The sequence below is a fragment of the Passer montanus genome, unplaced genomic scaffold, assembly GCF_014805655.1.
Source record: "Passer montanus isolate IOZ18808 unplaced genomic scaffold, ASM1480565v1 scaffold40, whole genome shotgun sequence".
Lineage (NCBI taxonomy): Eukaryota > Metazoa > Chordata > Aves > Passeriformes > Passeridae > Passer > Passer montanus.
The window spans coordinates 4,488,665-4,507,359 of NW_024368819.1; the positions used below are offsets into that span (position 1 = coordinate 4,488,665).

The window sequence follows — 18,695 nt, forward strand, 5'->3', positions numbered from 1 at the left end:
CTAGTGACGGCTTAATGACAACATGAAAACTAATCACAACTAATAAAAAAACAAGCATGTTTAATTCTGACATACTGATCGACACCATCTACAGAATGCAATAAAATCATGACAGCCCTCCATCATGATTTGGACACGTGAAGGAGAAGCCCACTCCCACAAAACCGGTTAACAGGAGAAATAGAGATAAAATATGACTAACGACTAATGGTTAGTAGCAGTCGATGAAGGAAATTGGAAAACAAAAAACGATGAACAGTTTCTGAACTGGGTAGAAGATTTCTGGAACAACAGTCAGTGCACAGCATCAGTATCTGACTGCTATTAAGCATTAGTACCTCCCCAGGTGCAAGCATTAAAGCAACTATTAATGATGGATGTGATTATTAATAACTGGTTGTTAAAAGAATGGAGTAATCTAAGGAATTCTGGACTTAGAGAAACAATTTGGTTCAACAAACTATGGGCCAAACAAAGGGTTTTTGTTCAATAAATTTTTTATTGCCTTTCATTTATTCTATTTACAAACAACATGGAATTTCTTGGCCTCATGATACAAAGCAGTACTATAAACTGTAGTCTAGCAACGTAGGCATCATCGTGGAAACCAGGAAAACGCTCAGCCTGCTACTATAGCCAGCATTTTCCCGTTCGAAATACTATTTTACACATATAGGACACTTATAAAATGCACTTGCATGTAAACACTGTAGAAGTCCTGCCATTTTAAAGTCTATACTTAAAAAGCTCTAAGTACATGAAAAAATAGAGAAAATATCTAATTGATACTAATAAGGCATTTTAAAACTACAAACAGCTCTCTTTATTCATTTTCAAAGCTAATACTCTGCAAATACAATAAAATCTGACATTTCATATACATTCCTGCTTTATATTTTTATATTTTAAAAGAAGCCACCTGTAAATACTATTTTCTTTTGCAAAAAAAAAGGAAAAAGGAAAAAACAACAAAACAAACAAAAAATAAAACCCAAAACCACAAACAAATTACAGTAAAACATAAAAAAGTTCTCAAGTGGAAAGTTATCATTCCCAATGTTCTTGAGCTATTCCTTCTTTAATCATTCTCTCGCATTCTCCTTCACCAAACTTGGTCCACTTAACAGTAGTATAATTTTTAATTTTTTCTTTTAAGACTCATTCAACAGCTTAATTAGAGCTAAGAAATTCTGAGGTTGATAAAAGTTTCTGTACTGTTGCCATTTTGACTAAGGCAGAGGAGATGAAAGTGAGAAAGGTATTCAGTGCAAAGTCAGATTTGTGCCATTACATAAAATGAAGTCCAGTAGGTGTAATATTCACAGATACCATCGATTTAACAATCTTTCTTGTGGGTTCATTTACTTTCACATAATAAAAGTGGCCTATCATTTAGGATACAGTTCATAACACTAGAAAAAATTACTACTGTAACATAAATGAGACCAAACGTTCCCTGAATTTTTTTTCAGAATCATGCTAAGTGGGATTTGCTTAAATTATAACAGCTGTTTCAAAAAGAAGAAAAAATAAAAATAAATATTTTATGTGGCACAATATTACCACTTTACAGGTACACTAGAAACAGACTCTTAAAGCATTTTGATACTCATTACAATTTTGATTAAAAGGTATTAAAATTTATATATAAATTATGTGAAAATTGGTTTGGATAAAATATTTGAGAAAATTCTCAGCATTAATATTTCTTGTGGAGTTTAAAGTCAAAGCAAGCTACCTTTAAAAAATACCAGGACACCTGTGATACATCCTCTGCCAAGTCTCTGGCCTTCTACAGTACACACAGGTTTGTCAACTGTGCAACACCATTTACAGTTTATTACAATTAAATCAGTCAGTCTCTCTGTTATATGAATCAAATTCAATTTTGTATTATTTATAAACTGGGGGTTTATTCTGAGTTAAAATGAGCTATATTTTCCAACCCTTCACCAATTCTACATGCTTAGTTGTAAAACATTTACACATTTGGGGATTCTTGCTTTAAATGCAGTGCTTATCTCTGGAAAAACAACCCAAACCCCAACAAAAAACCAAAATTATGCAAAAAATAAAAACTACTTAAAAAGTGAATGCAGTAGTACTACAAAATCATCTGAAAGTCGATTTAGAATTTTTAAAAAACCAAAAAAAAATCAACTTTAGACCCGATGAATGCAGATAGATTTAGTGACATTTAACTAAATACAAAAAATATTTCCACATTGAAAAAAAAAGTATTTCGGTTTGCTGACATTGCTTTTTGTGGCCACAGCTATAGAAATATCCTGGTGACAGAATAGCCAAATAGGTGAATATGGCAAATACTGACAGTATTTTAATTCTACAATATAATTTTAGTAAATTAAAAGAAAAAATTTAATGCTGAACAAAGTTGTCACCAAAACCTTTTGTGTGAGACTTTTAGATATGTGCAGTGCTAACCTAGGATTTAAAATTCAAAATACAATGAAGTTCAGTTGTAAAATTAACTGAGATTATTTAGCTAAGATTTTAAAATAATGTTTTCCTGAAATATCAGCATGGTTTTCCTAAGAGAGAGGTATGCATGATTTATTCCACAGGAAAAAGACGTGTATTTATTTACCTACTTAAGGCAGTGAGTTTCCAATATTGTTAGAGATGAATGCTGGTTTATCATAAAATGGCTGTATTTTAAAAGAGAGTGAAATTATGCCAATATTTAATTTAAATTACTTTAAAGTGACCCAGAAGAAACTTCTAGGCCCTTTCAAAAATACTTAAAATCTATGCTGAGCATATATTACAATGATAAACTACAAAATGGCATTTTCTCCATGAAAACACTCCTATCCCCACTTTATCAGTGTATTTACTAGTTGTCTCAGGTAAATATCTAATTATGAAAAAGATAGCTATATCTGTCACTTGAAACTATTGCTGTAGATCATGAAGCATCATTAGCAAAAAACTGTTTTTTGCAATATCAGGTCAAATTTTCAAAGACAACCAAATTCTTCTCACAAATTTCTCTTGACTGAGATAGGAAAAAATAAAGAAATATTAAAACCTATTTTCTTTTTTACTCCTTTTTTTTTTTTGGAAACATGGGATGTTACATTTAACTGATTATATCCTGTTGCCCCATTGAAGACTTCTCAAGAAATGAGAACAAGCCAATGGGCTGCAAATAGTGGGCAGTGATATAAAATAATCTTACAGAAAACTAAAGTAGTGTCCTGTATCAGGTTTATGCTTTCTATAAAGCCTTAAGATCATATCAAAGATAACATTCTTACATAAATATACCAAATATCCAGGAGGGCCCCATTTACTGTACTGACCAGAATCTGTATTCTCTCTTGCAGTTAAATGTGGTCAATGTTAGGAGATGTCAGACCTGTCACCGGAATTTGGCTTTTGAATATTACAATATAATGGAAATCTGCACAACACTGATTTGGATGAGAGCAGAATAATAATACTTGGCACACAATGCTTTGCATCCTCAAAGCCCTGTACAAAACAAGAACCCCCACAACACCCCTGTGAGGTAGGGAAGTATTATTATCCTTATTTGACCAATGGGAAACCATACACAGAGAGATTAAATGACTTGCTGAAAACCACAGTGAGTCAGCAGCAGGGATGGGATAAGAATTCATCCCCCACACTGCTTCCTAGCCAATGTCAATAAACCGAAAATATCAGTTTTCTCTATAAGCTTAAAAACTTCATTCAGGGGTCCAAAGGCATGACACTTGAGGAACAGGAGAAAAATGAAGATTTACTTTCCATTCAAGGGTTAAAGAGAGATGCCCAAATATTGGATGTCATCTCACCAACAGGTCTTCAAAAGTTGTTTCTCCTTCAGGTTACACATTTTAGCAGCAAAAGGCAAACACCAAGAAATAGATTTTGGAAAAATACCCCAAAACCAAACAAAAACCAAAAAAACTAAAACACCCTCCCTTCCCCTACCCATACTAATTCAAACTCAAACAACTTTTGAAGTTATCTTCACAGCCCTTACCTTTCTGAATTCAGTTAGGTATCTGAGAACATGCATCCTCCTCATAATATACAGTACAGTGGCTCAAAAGTTTATTGGAAAAAAAGGAATCTAAATCTTCAGATTTCTCCAAACACAGACAGGAGGCATTTATTCCTTTACTTCTTTCTCATTAAGCAACCATCCATTCATTTTATTTTGCAACACCAATCTGATATTTCCATGCCAATTAAAAGAATGAACCGGGGGCAGGGGGGGGAAGGAGGGGAACACGACCAAATTAATTATTGCAGCACTGATTTCATAGCGTTTCCTGATGCAGATAGATGTTTCATTTTTAAAACTCAATCAGTTGTAGAATTTCTGTTAAATATATCAAAGTATATATATCTAATTGGTCTGGGAAAGCCAAGTTTAGAAATGTTTTTTAAAACAGCAAGCATTCCCAAAGCTTTAAAATATTAACTGTCCAGGTTTTTGAGCAAAATCATGAATGGGTCAAGACTGGGTATTTGGTTAACCAGCTGTGGTGTTGCAAATCTCATGTACACTCAAAGCACTTCTTACAAACAAGAACTGCAGAACTAAACTAACCTCGGTCTGCGGTCACAATCCTTTGGTAAGGATGGACACGCATATCGTGCCTTCGAACTTTAGTAGCCACCGCACCTAGTTAAATTGCAATTACCAAGACAAAGTTAGAAAACATTCACAGAAAACATTAACAGCAGGTTTATCAAAATGGATTTAAATGATCATTAACTACAAAAGTTCATTTTAAGAAAAGCAACAAGTTAAGGCACAGTAGTTTCAAATCTTAATCTTAAAAAGGAGTTTATCTGTGCAGATTAATATTGCATTTATTTTAAACATCCTGGCCTTAACCTGTTTAATCCATTCATTTACAATCCCAAAATTACAGTATTTCATGAAATCTATTAGACCCAAGCACATTTAAGCTTTACTAGTCACATATTCACTGAAGTGCCTTTCTTGCAGCAGGACTATTTTAAATAATGCCATCTTTAATACTGACAATTATTTGCTAACCTTAAGATCACTTCCAGTTCTACCACAAAAAATAAGTTTTAAAGCAATTCTTCAAGCCTACAGATTGTGATTTTAAACTTTAAGTCAATAAGTATGAACTGCAATGAATTAGGTGATTAGTAAAGCAAACACTATATAGAACACTTAGCAGTCAGTATACTACTATACACTCATAAATTACAGCTACTCTGTAATAATAGGACCTAATCCAAATTAATAGCACTATTTTATTTTAAATCTATGTGCAAAAAAGTGCAAGTAAGTCACTGACTGCTAGGCCAAGCTTTTTTCAAGGCTGCTGAAAACTAAGCATTTGTTAAAATTCAGATCTGATGAAGGATCAGTTAAGACCGTTCTTGAATTCTTAGCCTTTCGTTGGGAAAGCCATACCTGAAGATAAAAGGAAGGGAATTGAAAGTTAGTCACCAACTAAAATTTGATCTCAACACCAACATCCCCAAAAATACCGACAGGGATGCATTTCTCTGCCATTTTTAACAGAATGATTTAAAACATCTTAAAGGTCCACCACACAAATGGACAAAATACTATTAATGAGAATGCGTATATAACAAAATAAAACTCAATGAAATCCAAATTTAATGCAATTAACTCCATCCAACTGCTCAGATAGTAGAGCAGATGTATTAAGAGTTATCAATTCTAGGCAGCTAAAGTGGGAGTGTGGGGTTTTTTTTCCCACTCCCTTTTCCTTCTTTAAATAACATTTTTTTGATGAGGTCTGCTTTGGGCAACACACCTCACACAGTTAAGACCCAAGAGCATACAACTGTTTCAGATGCCATTTTAGAAGTGATTTTAATTTTTCCCTCATATCTCTTAATAGAAAATCCTGTGAGAAAACCAAGTTCCCTGCATTGTAATAAGCTTTACTCTGGAATGCTGTATTTCTTTACTTGCTATTAACTGTATTCAGGAGAGGGGCTTGCCACTAACCACTAACAGCTACTTTGCTGAACTCTCTATCTGTGACTTTACCCCAGGATGTACCACAACTGGACTTGCAGACTAAGGGTAGACAAGCTAGGAATAATATTTACATGTTTGTGGAAAATTAATAAATGATAATGTTATCATATGCTTGCAGAATTTTGGCAGTGGGTTAACTGACAACAACCATAAGCTGACAGACGCACTGCATACTTTTGTCCTACTAGAATTTTTGTTACTGATTCACTAATCCTGCAAGACAGAAGTCTGAAATACATTTTCTTTTTTACTGTACATAATGTGGAAACATGCACACATACAGGTAACTTCACCAAGAATCTGTCACGTAAAACACTGATTTTTTTGCAATACTTTCAACAAAATATTGACTTTGAACCTTATTGTCCAGTGTTCATTAGAGATGTTTAGAATTCGTGTAAATCAATAACTGCCACTGAACAAACTAAGATCAAAGTCCTATAAAATCAACATTATGCAGCACCAAGGTCATATGCAATTCAGAATAAACTGAAGAGAAAAGATTATTTAGATTCTGGAGAGGGTAGGGAAGGAAGAAACTATTGGAACTGCTTGTTCCATATTGGCCAGTTAAGTGAATTGTCACGGCTGCTTTATCATTCTTGCCTCCACACACCAAGTCAGTGGTCTGAGATATTAGGAACGATGGACATTTCAATGCAACATATATAAAGAAGCAATCAGTAAAAATGCTAATTTTATTGTCCTTTGGTGAGAACTTGGTTTGCTTTATATTCATTCACTGAAATAATTTTCTGCTCACAATATAACTTAGTACTTTCTGACACTAAGAGATTTATCAGTTGTGTACTAAATAAACAAAAACTCCAACTGAACAAAGAATTTTCCACTCCCTCCAGTTTTGCTACTAATATGATACAGCAAAATAAGAAGCCCTCTCTTGCAAAAACTGCTGGATGTTAATTTATGTTAAAGAGAATACAAACTGATCTGTTATTCATAGGAGCCCAGATGACAAGTAATGGACCTCAACTTGTATTGAGCATGAAGACTTTCTTTTTGGTAAATTTATTAATATAAACTAAGCACACATATTCAGGAATGACAAACACATTTAAAACGTTTAAGAGCTGCACCATTTGAGCAGCTCTCCTGGGCGGTTTTGATATACCCGAAATAAGTTTGTTGCTTCAGCTTTTTTTCTTTGAGCTCCATGAACCTCAACCCCGCAAACACAACAGAACCACAGCACAATCTCCAGCCATCCACGCACAAAGGTCTTACCTAATACACCACTAGGTTCAATGGGGTACTCAAGGATTGATGTAGCTGGTGCCAGCGTGTAGGGGTACTCGTATGGTGTGTAAATTAAACCGGCCTCGGGTCCGGGTGGGACTATTGCAGCGGTGGGATGAGGAGTTCCGTTTGGCATGACAGCGGTTTGTATTTGTCTGATCAAAGGCATTATGGTAGGGCCAGCTGGCGTAGGAGTACGCAGGGCAGCTGGTGGGAGAACAGGCGCAGGCCCAGTAATAATCCTTGGAGCCTGGGCTGTTGCTGCAAGAGAAAAGGCAAGGGCTGCTACAGTAAGCAAAGAAATTCAGAGGAAAGTATGGAGATAGCAGTACAAAACGTGGAAAGAATGGGAAAAAAGGGGAAAAGTAGGAAAGAAGAAAAATAAAAGGAAATCATTAGTACATGCGCTGATCACACAGTGCCAAAGCACACCATTCAAATGCAAACAGCTTTCCATTTTCCAGTGTGATTAAGTATGAACATGCAAAATAAAAAAGCCATTGTAAAACAGTGAGGTAGATTTCTCAAACAGGTTACACAGCACGAAAGCTCAATTTAGACCACATTTCTTCATTTATGCTATCAAGACTGCATGAGACTGAGATGCATGCAGGAAATACAAGGAAAATACTATCACAATCAAATACAGAGTACAAAATTTAGTGCATCTATAGAGTCCACAAACACTCAGTTATGCAGAGCTGCTGTATGAGTCTAGCTTTTTTGTATGTCCTAAAATTGAATTTAAACATATACATAATTGCCATTTCCGGGATCAGTGAAGCTGAAGGTGACCTAAAAACATGAATTGGTGCTGTCCTACCCTAACATGAATAGAATAGGTTCAAATTTTATTTCCATATAAAATTTCACCAAGTAACATACTTCCTTTGAATGAAAAGTTCACCACTGCCCTGCTTAAGTTAAAGAAAATAGGTGGGTTTTCTGTTTTGGTTTGGTTTTTTGCTTGTTTGTGGTGGTTTTGTTTGTTTTCTGAAGTGGTGCTAGCACATTCAATTAAGTGTTATCTGAAACCTGTTGTCACACCAGATGAACAACTTAAGCACTAGCACATCTGCTGGTAACAGTCAATCTTAGAGGGTTATAATTTATGTATTTCTATGCACTACTGTTGATCTACATTGATTTAATTTACTTACAAGGTGGCCTGAAAAGAGAAATGTGGTAAACTTTTTCAGATTTGCTGCATATTTAAAATTATTTTATTTTTTAAACAAGAATGCTCATATAATTTAAAACTGGTGCTCAAATATTTATTATACTTCCTTTCTAAAACAGAAATAAACCAGTACAGTTTCTAGATCTTCAACTCTTGAGTAAAATGCAAACACAAAGACTGAAACTCTTATCAAATGATGAGTAATGGCAATCTCCAGTCAAAAAATAAATTAAAAAAATCCATCTTCCCACTTATACGGACGCAACAGACCAATGGGAACAGACCAGACAAAGAAATTGCTCAAATTAATTAAAAAATGTCTGTAAATTTTGCATCAATTTAAGCTATTCTGAAAGCTATTTTAATCATAAATTTACAATAATTTAGAGACTACCATATATTTAAAACGGATCAAGCTTTAAATATATCATAGTGTTCATTAGGGCTGAAAGATTTACCATTACCATTGTAGTCGTAAAAGCCCTTGCTTATGTGCCTTTTCAAATCAGAATAATTACACTGGTGTAAGCACTCTCAAATTGACCTAACTGCATTCCAACCTTTAAACATAATCAACACTGAAATAGGGACTGTGTGGAGAAACAAATTTGCAAATATCAGTAGGTCCTTAGTGAAAAGACTGATTTAACTGTGCTTGCATTTGACATCTGTATCACAGCTACAGCAAAAATGTACTTTTGAACAGCGTCAGCAACTATATTTTCGGGAGGAGAAATTAGATTTTCAACTGAAGAAAATAATTTGTATCACACATAATAGGTATGTGCTTTCATTAGTAGGTGCGTGTAATTAATTTTCAAGTGTAAACTTGTGCATACATGCGTTTGCAAAAGCATTTTCACACAAATGTAATGGAAGTAATCGTAAAAACGGCTCATTACATCACTGATCCGTGTGAACTCAGCTGTGAAATCAGTTGATGAATTGTTGGTAAAACATAACATTGGGGGTACACATGCAAGCAAGATGAAAGGAAGGAATATAATACAGGAAAATGTATTCACAGTATCCTGAACATCTGTAACATTTTAAAATTACATCTCTAAAAATAAAAATGCAAATGAGTCCACTGTCCTTTATATGCTTTAAGGAAAAAATGACTGTAAAATAGAAAAATCCACTTAAGGGTTGAGGTTTTTTCTACTGTATATATTTGTAAATATTTCAACCCATACATACTGTTAAAAAATAATGGGGACAAGAAACAAGCTAAAAAACCCCGCCAACGGACATCACTTATCCTCCAAAAATCTTTTGCAACTGCTACCTACAGTGTTGTTGGGTTCTTACTGCCTTCCATTCTCCAACATAAGTTGCCACTGTACATTTTCCAAAGGTAGGTTTAATATTCAAAACCTGCAAACACTTCTAGGGCCTTGACCCCTGAGCTCATGACATGCTTACGTGATTTGATGTTGGCATCTCTGTAGGTGCCATTCAGAATCGCAAGCTCCATCAGCTGCATCTTTTTAAGGCTGTCTTCTCCTTCTGCCTGCGTAGGAAAAAATGGGAAGGAAGTCAGGATTATGAACTCACTAGTGCACAAGATCTAAGTGACCTAGAATAAAATTGTGCAAGTTCTAACCAAGCAAAATACCTGCTTGCCATTAGTCACAAAAGCAGCAAACTTTGTCAACTTTTCCATAAAATTAAGTGGAAGTTGCCAGCTGACTATCATTAAGACTTGTTGACTAATATCTTAAAAGAGTTTTGGAAAAAGTTCGTAACATAAATTATAAAAATTAAGGATTAAACATAAGTAGCATTTGGTAGAAATCAATTAAGGATTTTTTTCCTCAAATACACTTTCACATACTCCTAAAGGTATCTTTAAAAAAATTGTATTATTGGGCCAGAGGATGAATAGCCATCACAAATTTTAAGCACTGCAGTTTACTGTAATTTGCTCCATTAGAGTCAATACTGACTACTGTGGGGGTGGGGCAAACAAAAAAATAAACAACAATCTTTGAGTAGCTTTCCAGACAGGATATTGACAACTGCCCTGAGGCTGAATTCCTAATTCTGGCACACGTGGATGTATTCTGATGAGGATATAACTACTATTTACACAGCACACATTACTCTTGGTTTTGCTTCAATAAAAACTACTTCCCTGAAGTTACCTACTCTATTGATAGGCTGCATAAATATCAAATAGTGTTCAGTAGAACAATGCTCACTTTTTCAGTTAAAAATACAAACATTTCTAACAGTATAATTTAATTTTTAAGACCAGAGATTTTTTATCTGTCTTTCCAAAAATGCTACCATTTGTTTACTCTACACTCTATCGAGCAGATAATGTAATTATGATACAGGAAACCCAAGAGAGATGGTCAACATCTACTTCAGTGTTAGGTTACCACCTTGCCTCCAGTATGGAATGCCAGTGCTGAAATTCTTAAGTCAGACACATAGAAGGGCAGCTTTCCCTTGAACTGCAACACATTCTTCCTTTGCTAAACTGGGTTTCTTACATTTTTACTTATCGAATTACACAATATTTTCCAGGTATTTGGAACAGTATTTTCCAAGTAAATGAGCTTGTTATACAGACTTTACTCCCAAACTATGGATTTACTAAATTTACTAAAGTCCAAGACAAAAATAGTTTTCAAATTTTATCTAAGCAAATCCAGTACTTATAGTGAGGTATGCTCAAGGGCCACAACCTCTTGTAAAGAGAACTTTTAGCAGATGATTTTTATCAACAACTCAAAATCAACATGGTAAGATGAGTCAACACTGAATTCCTTTCAAATGTCAGAAACTGAAAGTCCTAACTGTAATACTGAGGACTTGCATAAACACCAAGATTATCACACAGTAAACATTCAGAATATACTGCAAGTTAGACATTTTCTTTGTATGTTAAATACTGTATGACAGTGCAAGCTGACACTAATACAAAAAAAGGAAATACACATTCAATTACCATCTTAAATAGAAATTAATTGTACAGTTAAGTACTGTACTATGCAGAAATGCCAGACCCCATAGTCCCATAGCCCTTTTGGAATACAAAATGTGCAGATTCTAGCAATCTTAACATGACACAGAATGGATTTATAATTTACATGCAAAATAATTTTATCTTCTTTTTAAAATAAACTATTTTTATGTTGCATCTTTGCTGGTAAATTACCTAGGCAATCAGGACATAATAAAACCAATTCCAAATCTACTTCCCCATCCAGAGCTCACAAATTCTCGTCATTCTGGATAGACCTTATCAAAGTTATTTTAGCAATAAAGATTTTTTAGCACATTAATTAATCTTTTCCCCTCCCCCATAAGTTGTACTTTCTTATTTGCTTTTTGTTTGCATTCATGTATTTATTTATTTGAAAGTGTGTAACAAAAAAACTCCTCACAATGTCAGCTGCATCTCCCATATAGTTCCATTAATGCTACTAAAATTGCACACTTCCTCCAAATAAGACCTTCAGGAGATTGATCTACGCCATTAATGACTTTCAGTAAATGCTGAATATTACACTCCACTTGCTAGGATAATTTTAGTAACCCTAATCCCAGATTTTGCACCACAGTGAAGATTTCCCAATATAACTATTTATAGGATAATAATTTTAAGACAGAAAATATTTTTACCCTTTTGATATGGTCAGAAGGAGATATAAGTCCAAATAATCATTCTTACTTTATCATTTTCCTATAGGTCACTACTGCTTTCTATTAGAAAGGATGTTGCAATTACTAGGCTTTATGAATTACATTTATGGAAGTAACAGTGGACTTAAACAAAGCAGACCAAGACCTTAATTTTATTCTTGAGATTTACTTCTATAGTCTATGCTCAGCAGTTGATAAACTTTTCTTCTTTTAAACAAAACCCAAAATACAACATAAAATGTTCCTTTAACATTTGTATCAGTAAAAAAATCAGAGATGGAAGAAGTGGACTTGCATTGCCAGACATTAACACTGCTTTCTGGTGCTTTAATTTTTAAAGCATTTATTAGATACAAAACAAAACCCCAACCCCAACAAAAAACCCTTTCCACCACTTTGAAAAACACGTGTAACACTGACCACAAGGTCATGGTTCCGGCTCCTCCCAGAAGATGGCACTGTTTGTTGCACAATGCAGGACATGGGTGTGCAGCCCTGCTGGCACCACCCATCCTACCAGTGCTGCCCAAAATCCTGCCACCCCTCCCACCCTTCCCTTGGAACAGTCACTTGCCACCTCTCCTCATGGTGAAGTCACAGAAACGCCCAGGACCCTTTGGGACACATTGTCGTGTCCTTCTCTGGTATCAAGCCCTCCACTTGCACATCCCTCACACCAGGAGCCAACCCCTCAAACTTCCAAGAGCTGCTTCAGAGCAAGGGCCACATGTTTTTCCCTGCCCTATCCTCTCACTTCCTTGCTGACAGATGATCAAATGAGGCACACGAGATCTATCTTAGCTCCAGGCATTCCTGCAGGCACTCTCTGTTAAAGCAAAGAGAGGTTGCATCAGGGATACAAAGGCAATCTCTAAAGGGACAGTACATTACCTGTACAACAGCTGCAACAAAGCTCAGTCATTTGTACCAAAAGGAATCTACTTTGAGCAAACATCAATAAGGTCACTTAAAACCAGATTTGCATTACTAAGTTGAAGCTCAAGTGATTGACTCAAATCTCTCATCCTCTTAAATCTCCAGTGCTTTCCTTGTATTTATCATGTACAATATAACATGCAGATTAAAAAAAAAGCCTTAAATGGTATCCTGAAACATAATTCTTTAAATGTAAGCAACTACTTGCAAATGCTCACTGAATACAAATATGGAAGAGATGGAAGCAGTAAATCCTAACAAAGCCAACTGTGCACAGACACCACTGGATGCTGTTCTGTGAACACAAAGCCTGTAACTCCCCACAGTAGCTCAACTCTACCTGGGCTAGCAATAAATAGACCTAAAGGAGACCAAATGCCAGTGAGGACTATCATTTTAAGTAATTTGCTTTCTAATCTTTGTCAGTGTAGGATTAGAGTTGCAAGGCTCAAAACACAACAAATGCCACCTATATGAAGTCTCTGGGAAACACTTAAAAAACCCCACAATTTCAAATTAAACAGACAGTGCTGACCATACAAATGCCCATTAAAACTGCAATCGTCTTCCCTACTTTGGACAATACCGACAGTTTCACAAAAAAAGAATGAAGTTTATTATATGACTGCTATTAGTAAGAGCTTGTTCATGTCCTGAAATGGGGAGCTTAGATAAAACACTCCAATGAATTCTTTTCATTATCAATGTCCAAGCTATACTTCAACCTCAGATATCCCAAGACCTCCAGAAAATCCTTTAATTTTAGTACTGAAATGCCTCTGATTCTCATGTGCATACAGTACCCTGAGAAGTATCATACACTTTATCTTTTATACACAAAACATACATACACTAGATACATTTGTTATCCAGGTGGAAGACAGACAGGCATGCAGACTCCAAAGGTAAATGCCTTCATTGTGCAATGTCAATGAAGGACTTCAGCAGATGACAACAGTTTTCAGAGGTGAAAGGTGGACTGTTAGATTCTCTCAACTCTGAGAAGCCTGTAACAAATTACAGCAGAGAGGGAAAGAAAGACAGTATTTAAAAGAAGGATGAAGTAGCAGTGTTTAGGATAGAGCAGAGATCCATGAACTAGACCTATAGAGACAGCCAGTGGCCACACTGCCCGGCCATAATGCTGCCAGGCCCAAAAGGAGCATCGCTGCAGCTCAGATAATTCAAAAATGAAACAATCCACTCACTTGTGTCATAGCTGGGATACCTTATTCTGACAGAGCTTCTTGAGCCTTACAGTCTCATGCACCTAAGTCTCAAAATGCTCTCTGATTTTCATTATTACCAGGACTGGAAGGGAAGGCTTTCAACACATTTCTACAAACATAGGTGCTTTCTCCATACAATGCTCCATTTTCTTTTAAAGTAACTGCTTTGGAAAATGTAACAGATACACTTCTTTTTCCCTACATTCATAACAAATAGATCCTCATATTTAGGTGATGTCAGTGACTTTCACAGACAGTCTAGCTTCCAGATGTCATGCATTTTGGATCACATTTTTGCAATCCTGTCACATCCCTGTACTTCAGCTGAATTCTCGTGAATTGAAGTGAGCCCAGCCCTAGGAAATGCAGCAGATAGTTTTATGATTTTTGGACAAAATGCAGTGAAGAATGGCTTTGGAGACCAGTTCTTTATAAGCTGTCCAGGGCAGTCCTTTCAGGCTCAGACAAGGTGCAGCAAGCGGGAAGAGAAAATGGTGGTGAAGCAAAATTACAGCCAGATCAGCCAGGAACACAAGGGCCAAAAACCAGTCTCCATCTTCCCCTGCCAACTGCAGCAGGCCTGTCCCACCAGGCTCATGGAAAGAATGACCAGCATGACAGCACCAAAGCGCACTTGCCTCCCCAAGCACCATAGGAAGCTCTCCTGCAGAGCTGCCTCCCTGCCTGCTCCACACCGCTGCTGCTTGAACAGCAGCTCTCACCAGCAACCTTCCCGCCACCCTTGGAGAGAACTCTTCCAGCTACCAAACATTTTGTCCAAGTCCATGCACCCTTCTACACATTTGCTTCAAGCAGAGAGACTCCTTCTAAGAATACACTTTATTTTTCAGGATGCAGGTACGGCAATAAATAATTTTACATGCACTCTAAGCAGAAGGGCAGAGGACTTAGCAGTTATGGAAGAACACTATACTAATGAACAAGAATAAATACTTAAAACTCTTCCTCAAACAGAAAAGTAATTTAGAATTGCCACATAAAATAAACATAACTTTTCTAGTACCTGGAAATACACACATTAAATATGAAGACTTCAATTATTCTTTAGACTGCGTAATATATCTGCATAGTATAAGCCAGCTACTATTTACAAATTTAATAGGAGTTTTGGTAAAAAGCAACAGCACCACTGAAATATTTTACTGTGATTGATCTTATCCTACTTATCCAGGAGGCAGTGCTGCTCCTCAGGGGTCTGTCACCCTGCCTTCCAGCAGTCCCCAGCTGCTCTACAGCCCAACAGCTGCAGCTTGGAGGCTTGCACTGCGACACAGGCTGGACTCTCAGGCTCTAGAATGCTTTTATCTCCCTGACAAAGAAAAATCTTCCACTGCAATTCACTTGTAGATGAGTAAGTATTCCTAACATACCATGCTCCAGTCAAACAGTCTTTACACATGAATGTCTCCATTCAGAGACAAAAACCTTCCATTCATGATTTATAAACAAAAAAACTTTACAAACATTATACTAAAAATTCCTAGACATACATCTATTAAAGAAAAAAACAAATCTCAGGCATCAATATATTGTAAAATATACTACAAAGGCTAAAACACACTGGAATATTTGAAGCTGAAGTATATATGCTTAAAATCCTTGTTTGGAACATTTTTTTGTATCTAAGTTGTTGAAAGTGATGTATCTATACCAACAATATCCTAGACAAGATTACAGGTGTAAAAGATGTAAAAGACAAAGAAAAGAGCTTTTCTTGTAAGACTCTAAATGGGAGTACCTCAACTATTAATCAATTACATAGTGCAAGAGATTAGATTTTACTTTTGTAAAGCCTTTTGGTTCTAGTAAATTACTCTATTACTCAGTATTAAAGAAAACATCTCATCCTCCCTTTCCCTCAAAAAATCTGGCAGAGACCTTCAAGTTTCCCATGCCCAGAATGTAAATATTGATAGTTAGAAGTTGCTAGTAAACAAATGCAACAGACTTTCTCATCCTTGATTATACACTTCTGAGGGTGATGGAGCAGAAATCCTACACTATAGCTTTGTTTGTTTTGAGGGGAATCGGTCAAAGAGGTCTTTGGCACCTATTCTTATATTAGAGGAAACTTTCCCAAATGCTTTTCCCAAAGACTTCCAGACCAGGCATATTTCTCAGAGTCCTGTACATCAACAATCCTACGGCACAGAACAGGTGGTAAAACTACAGCTCAGATATTTCTCTATTTCCTTTTCAACACTGACACACACTGCTATGGCTACGAGGACAGGCAAAGATAAATTAGCATCATTATTTCTTCTGGGCAACACAGTCTGCTTATCTTCTTCAAAGCAAGCTCTCAGTTCAAATGATATGCAAAGAAGACTTGTGCTGTTTCACTTGACAAATTCATTGGTCATAATGTTAAAGATACACTAGGGGGAAAAGACAGCCTATCTTTTTACACTCCCCATCACCTTATCTGACATATCCCTGTTTAATCATGATACTTGGCTTACCAGTAATACTTTTGAGAGGCCTGATGCCCTCCCTCCCTCCCTTTCCATTTCTGCACAAAGAAAATACAGATAAGGCACAGAAAATTGGCAGATAGTATGTTTTACAAGCCAGACTGAAATACAGCGTCAGTGGAACTTGCAAGTTTGCTTCACCATATATCTCCCTAGGTACTAGTTGGCAGCACAGTGGGGTGGGGAGAATTTTGCTTGACCTTAACAGGTCAACATTTCTTTAGAACAGATGTGAAGGGCTCATATTTAAATCACAGACTTTTGAGCTTTGAAGGAAAAAAAAAAAGAAAAGATCACCTGGATAGGTTAAATTAGGCCCTCAAAAATACTTTCATTTTAGAACTTGCTTTTTGCTTTGTTCTTTTTTTAAAATTATCATTCCTATTTTCCTTGCACATCTGTTTTACTGTTTTCAACAAAATCTGTGATAAGAATCGCTATACACCACACTGGAGAGCTTCAGCAATTCATAAAGCTCCATAACAGGAATGCATCTTTCATGACACACATATACACACTAAACCCCACAAAATTCTAAAGGGGAAAAAAAGTTTACAGTACATTCTAAAATGTTTTGAAAAGGCAGAATAATACTGAGATGCATTCAGATGTATTTGCTAGCATAGACATCTGCTGATATTTGTATTAAGATTCAAATGAAATACCTATCAATCTAAAGGCATCTGTGCAATCTAAAGCATTAGACCTATTTTTAGCAATGTGCAAGCCCAGCTTAAAAAACGTTCAGAGCTGAACACACTTCACTGTTGGTATTTCTAGTTTTGGAATGCTAGACATTCAAAATTCCTCCTCACTGCTTAGTTCAATTCTGAAAACAGCAGTTAAACTATAAGCACAGTGAATGAGATAGTACCAGGCAAGCCTCGTACAAATTTCCCACATATGGCTCTACCAGCAACATCCTGAGCTCCATCAGCATCCTAGGAATCTGAAGAGAGCAGAATGCAAACACGACCTATATTATGCAGGTCTTTATTCCAGCTGCAGCCTTTGGAGCAGACTGAACAGTGCCAGAGCACTCAGACAGTGTTGACACATTCCACTTTTATAAGGACAAATTCATTAACCCATCCTGAGTTTTCAGTAAATTATAAAAACAATTTAACTAATATATGCTACAAAAGGACCTATGATCAAGGTGGTTGTTCTAACAGGTACAAATCAGAGGCAGTTGTTAGAAATATATCAATGGAATTATTAATTAAAATATTTCAGTTAAGTGTGGCCTGACCTGCAACATTTATTCTCTCTGTCATCCTAGGATGTCTCTATTCAAAGTCTGAGTTTATACACTTGAAATAGCTGTGAATTCCCCTGAACTGCAAGGACACCTAACTCAAATGTTGAAGTGGGTGGGTACATGGAGGGCAAGATGGGACTGGAGACCCCCATTTAAGAGTTTCAAAACTAGCTTTTTGTTGCAAACTCCAGAGATCCAATACTACATAGTCTTCTTTCTAGCTATGCTAATGGTTTACTACAAAAACAAAGCCTCTAATTTTCAAAATGGCACTGAGATATGACTGCATGTTTTCATATGGAAAACATGTCCAGTATGTTTTGAGTCTGTTCCCACCAAGAAATAATTAAAAAAAAAAAGCAAAGAAAGAAAAATGACATTTCATATCAAATTTAGTAACCAAGAAAGAATGTGAGGAGTCTCTCTCTTTAGAGCAACAGAAGAAAACTAACTGCTGGTGACAGGGAGCACAAAGACTGTTGCTGTAAATTAGCACATGTCGAAATTTCAAGGGTATCTTCTCTCGTGCGTTTCATTAAACACAGGATTCAGGGCTGCACACCACCACATGGGAATTCAAGCTGCACTAGTAACTTCTAAGACATTTTTACCTTCAGCAGGAGATGTCCTGAAAATGTAACACTGA

At 36.1% G+C, this 18,695-nt stretch overlaps 1 protein-coding gene across 9 annotated transcripts in view; it reads right to left on the reverse strand.

Moving 5' to 3' along the window:
- The window catches only part of QKI (QKI, KH domain containing RNA binding), a 151,159-nt gene that overhangs the window by 6,474 nt on the left and 125,990 nt on the right, over window positions 1–18,695 (reverse strand). For 2 of the 9 annotated variants that reach the window (XM_039718944.1, XM_039718941.1), the window contains 3 exons: window positions 9,897–9,984; window positions 7,280–7,552; window positions 4,589–4,663 (listed from right to left, as the gene is read on the reverse strand). In XM_039718944.1, the coding sequence (XP_039574878.1) occupies window positions 4,589–4,663; window positions 7,280–7,552; window positions 9,897–9,984 (436 nt within the window). Of the gene's footprint in view, window positions 1–479; window positions 5,435–7,268; window positions 7,577–9,896; window positions 9,985–18,695 lie in introns of those variants that run through there. The other 7 variants (XM_039718942.1, XM_039718939.1, XM_039718940.1 and 4 more) reach the window with 6 other exon arrangements.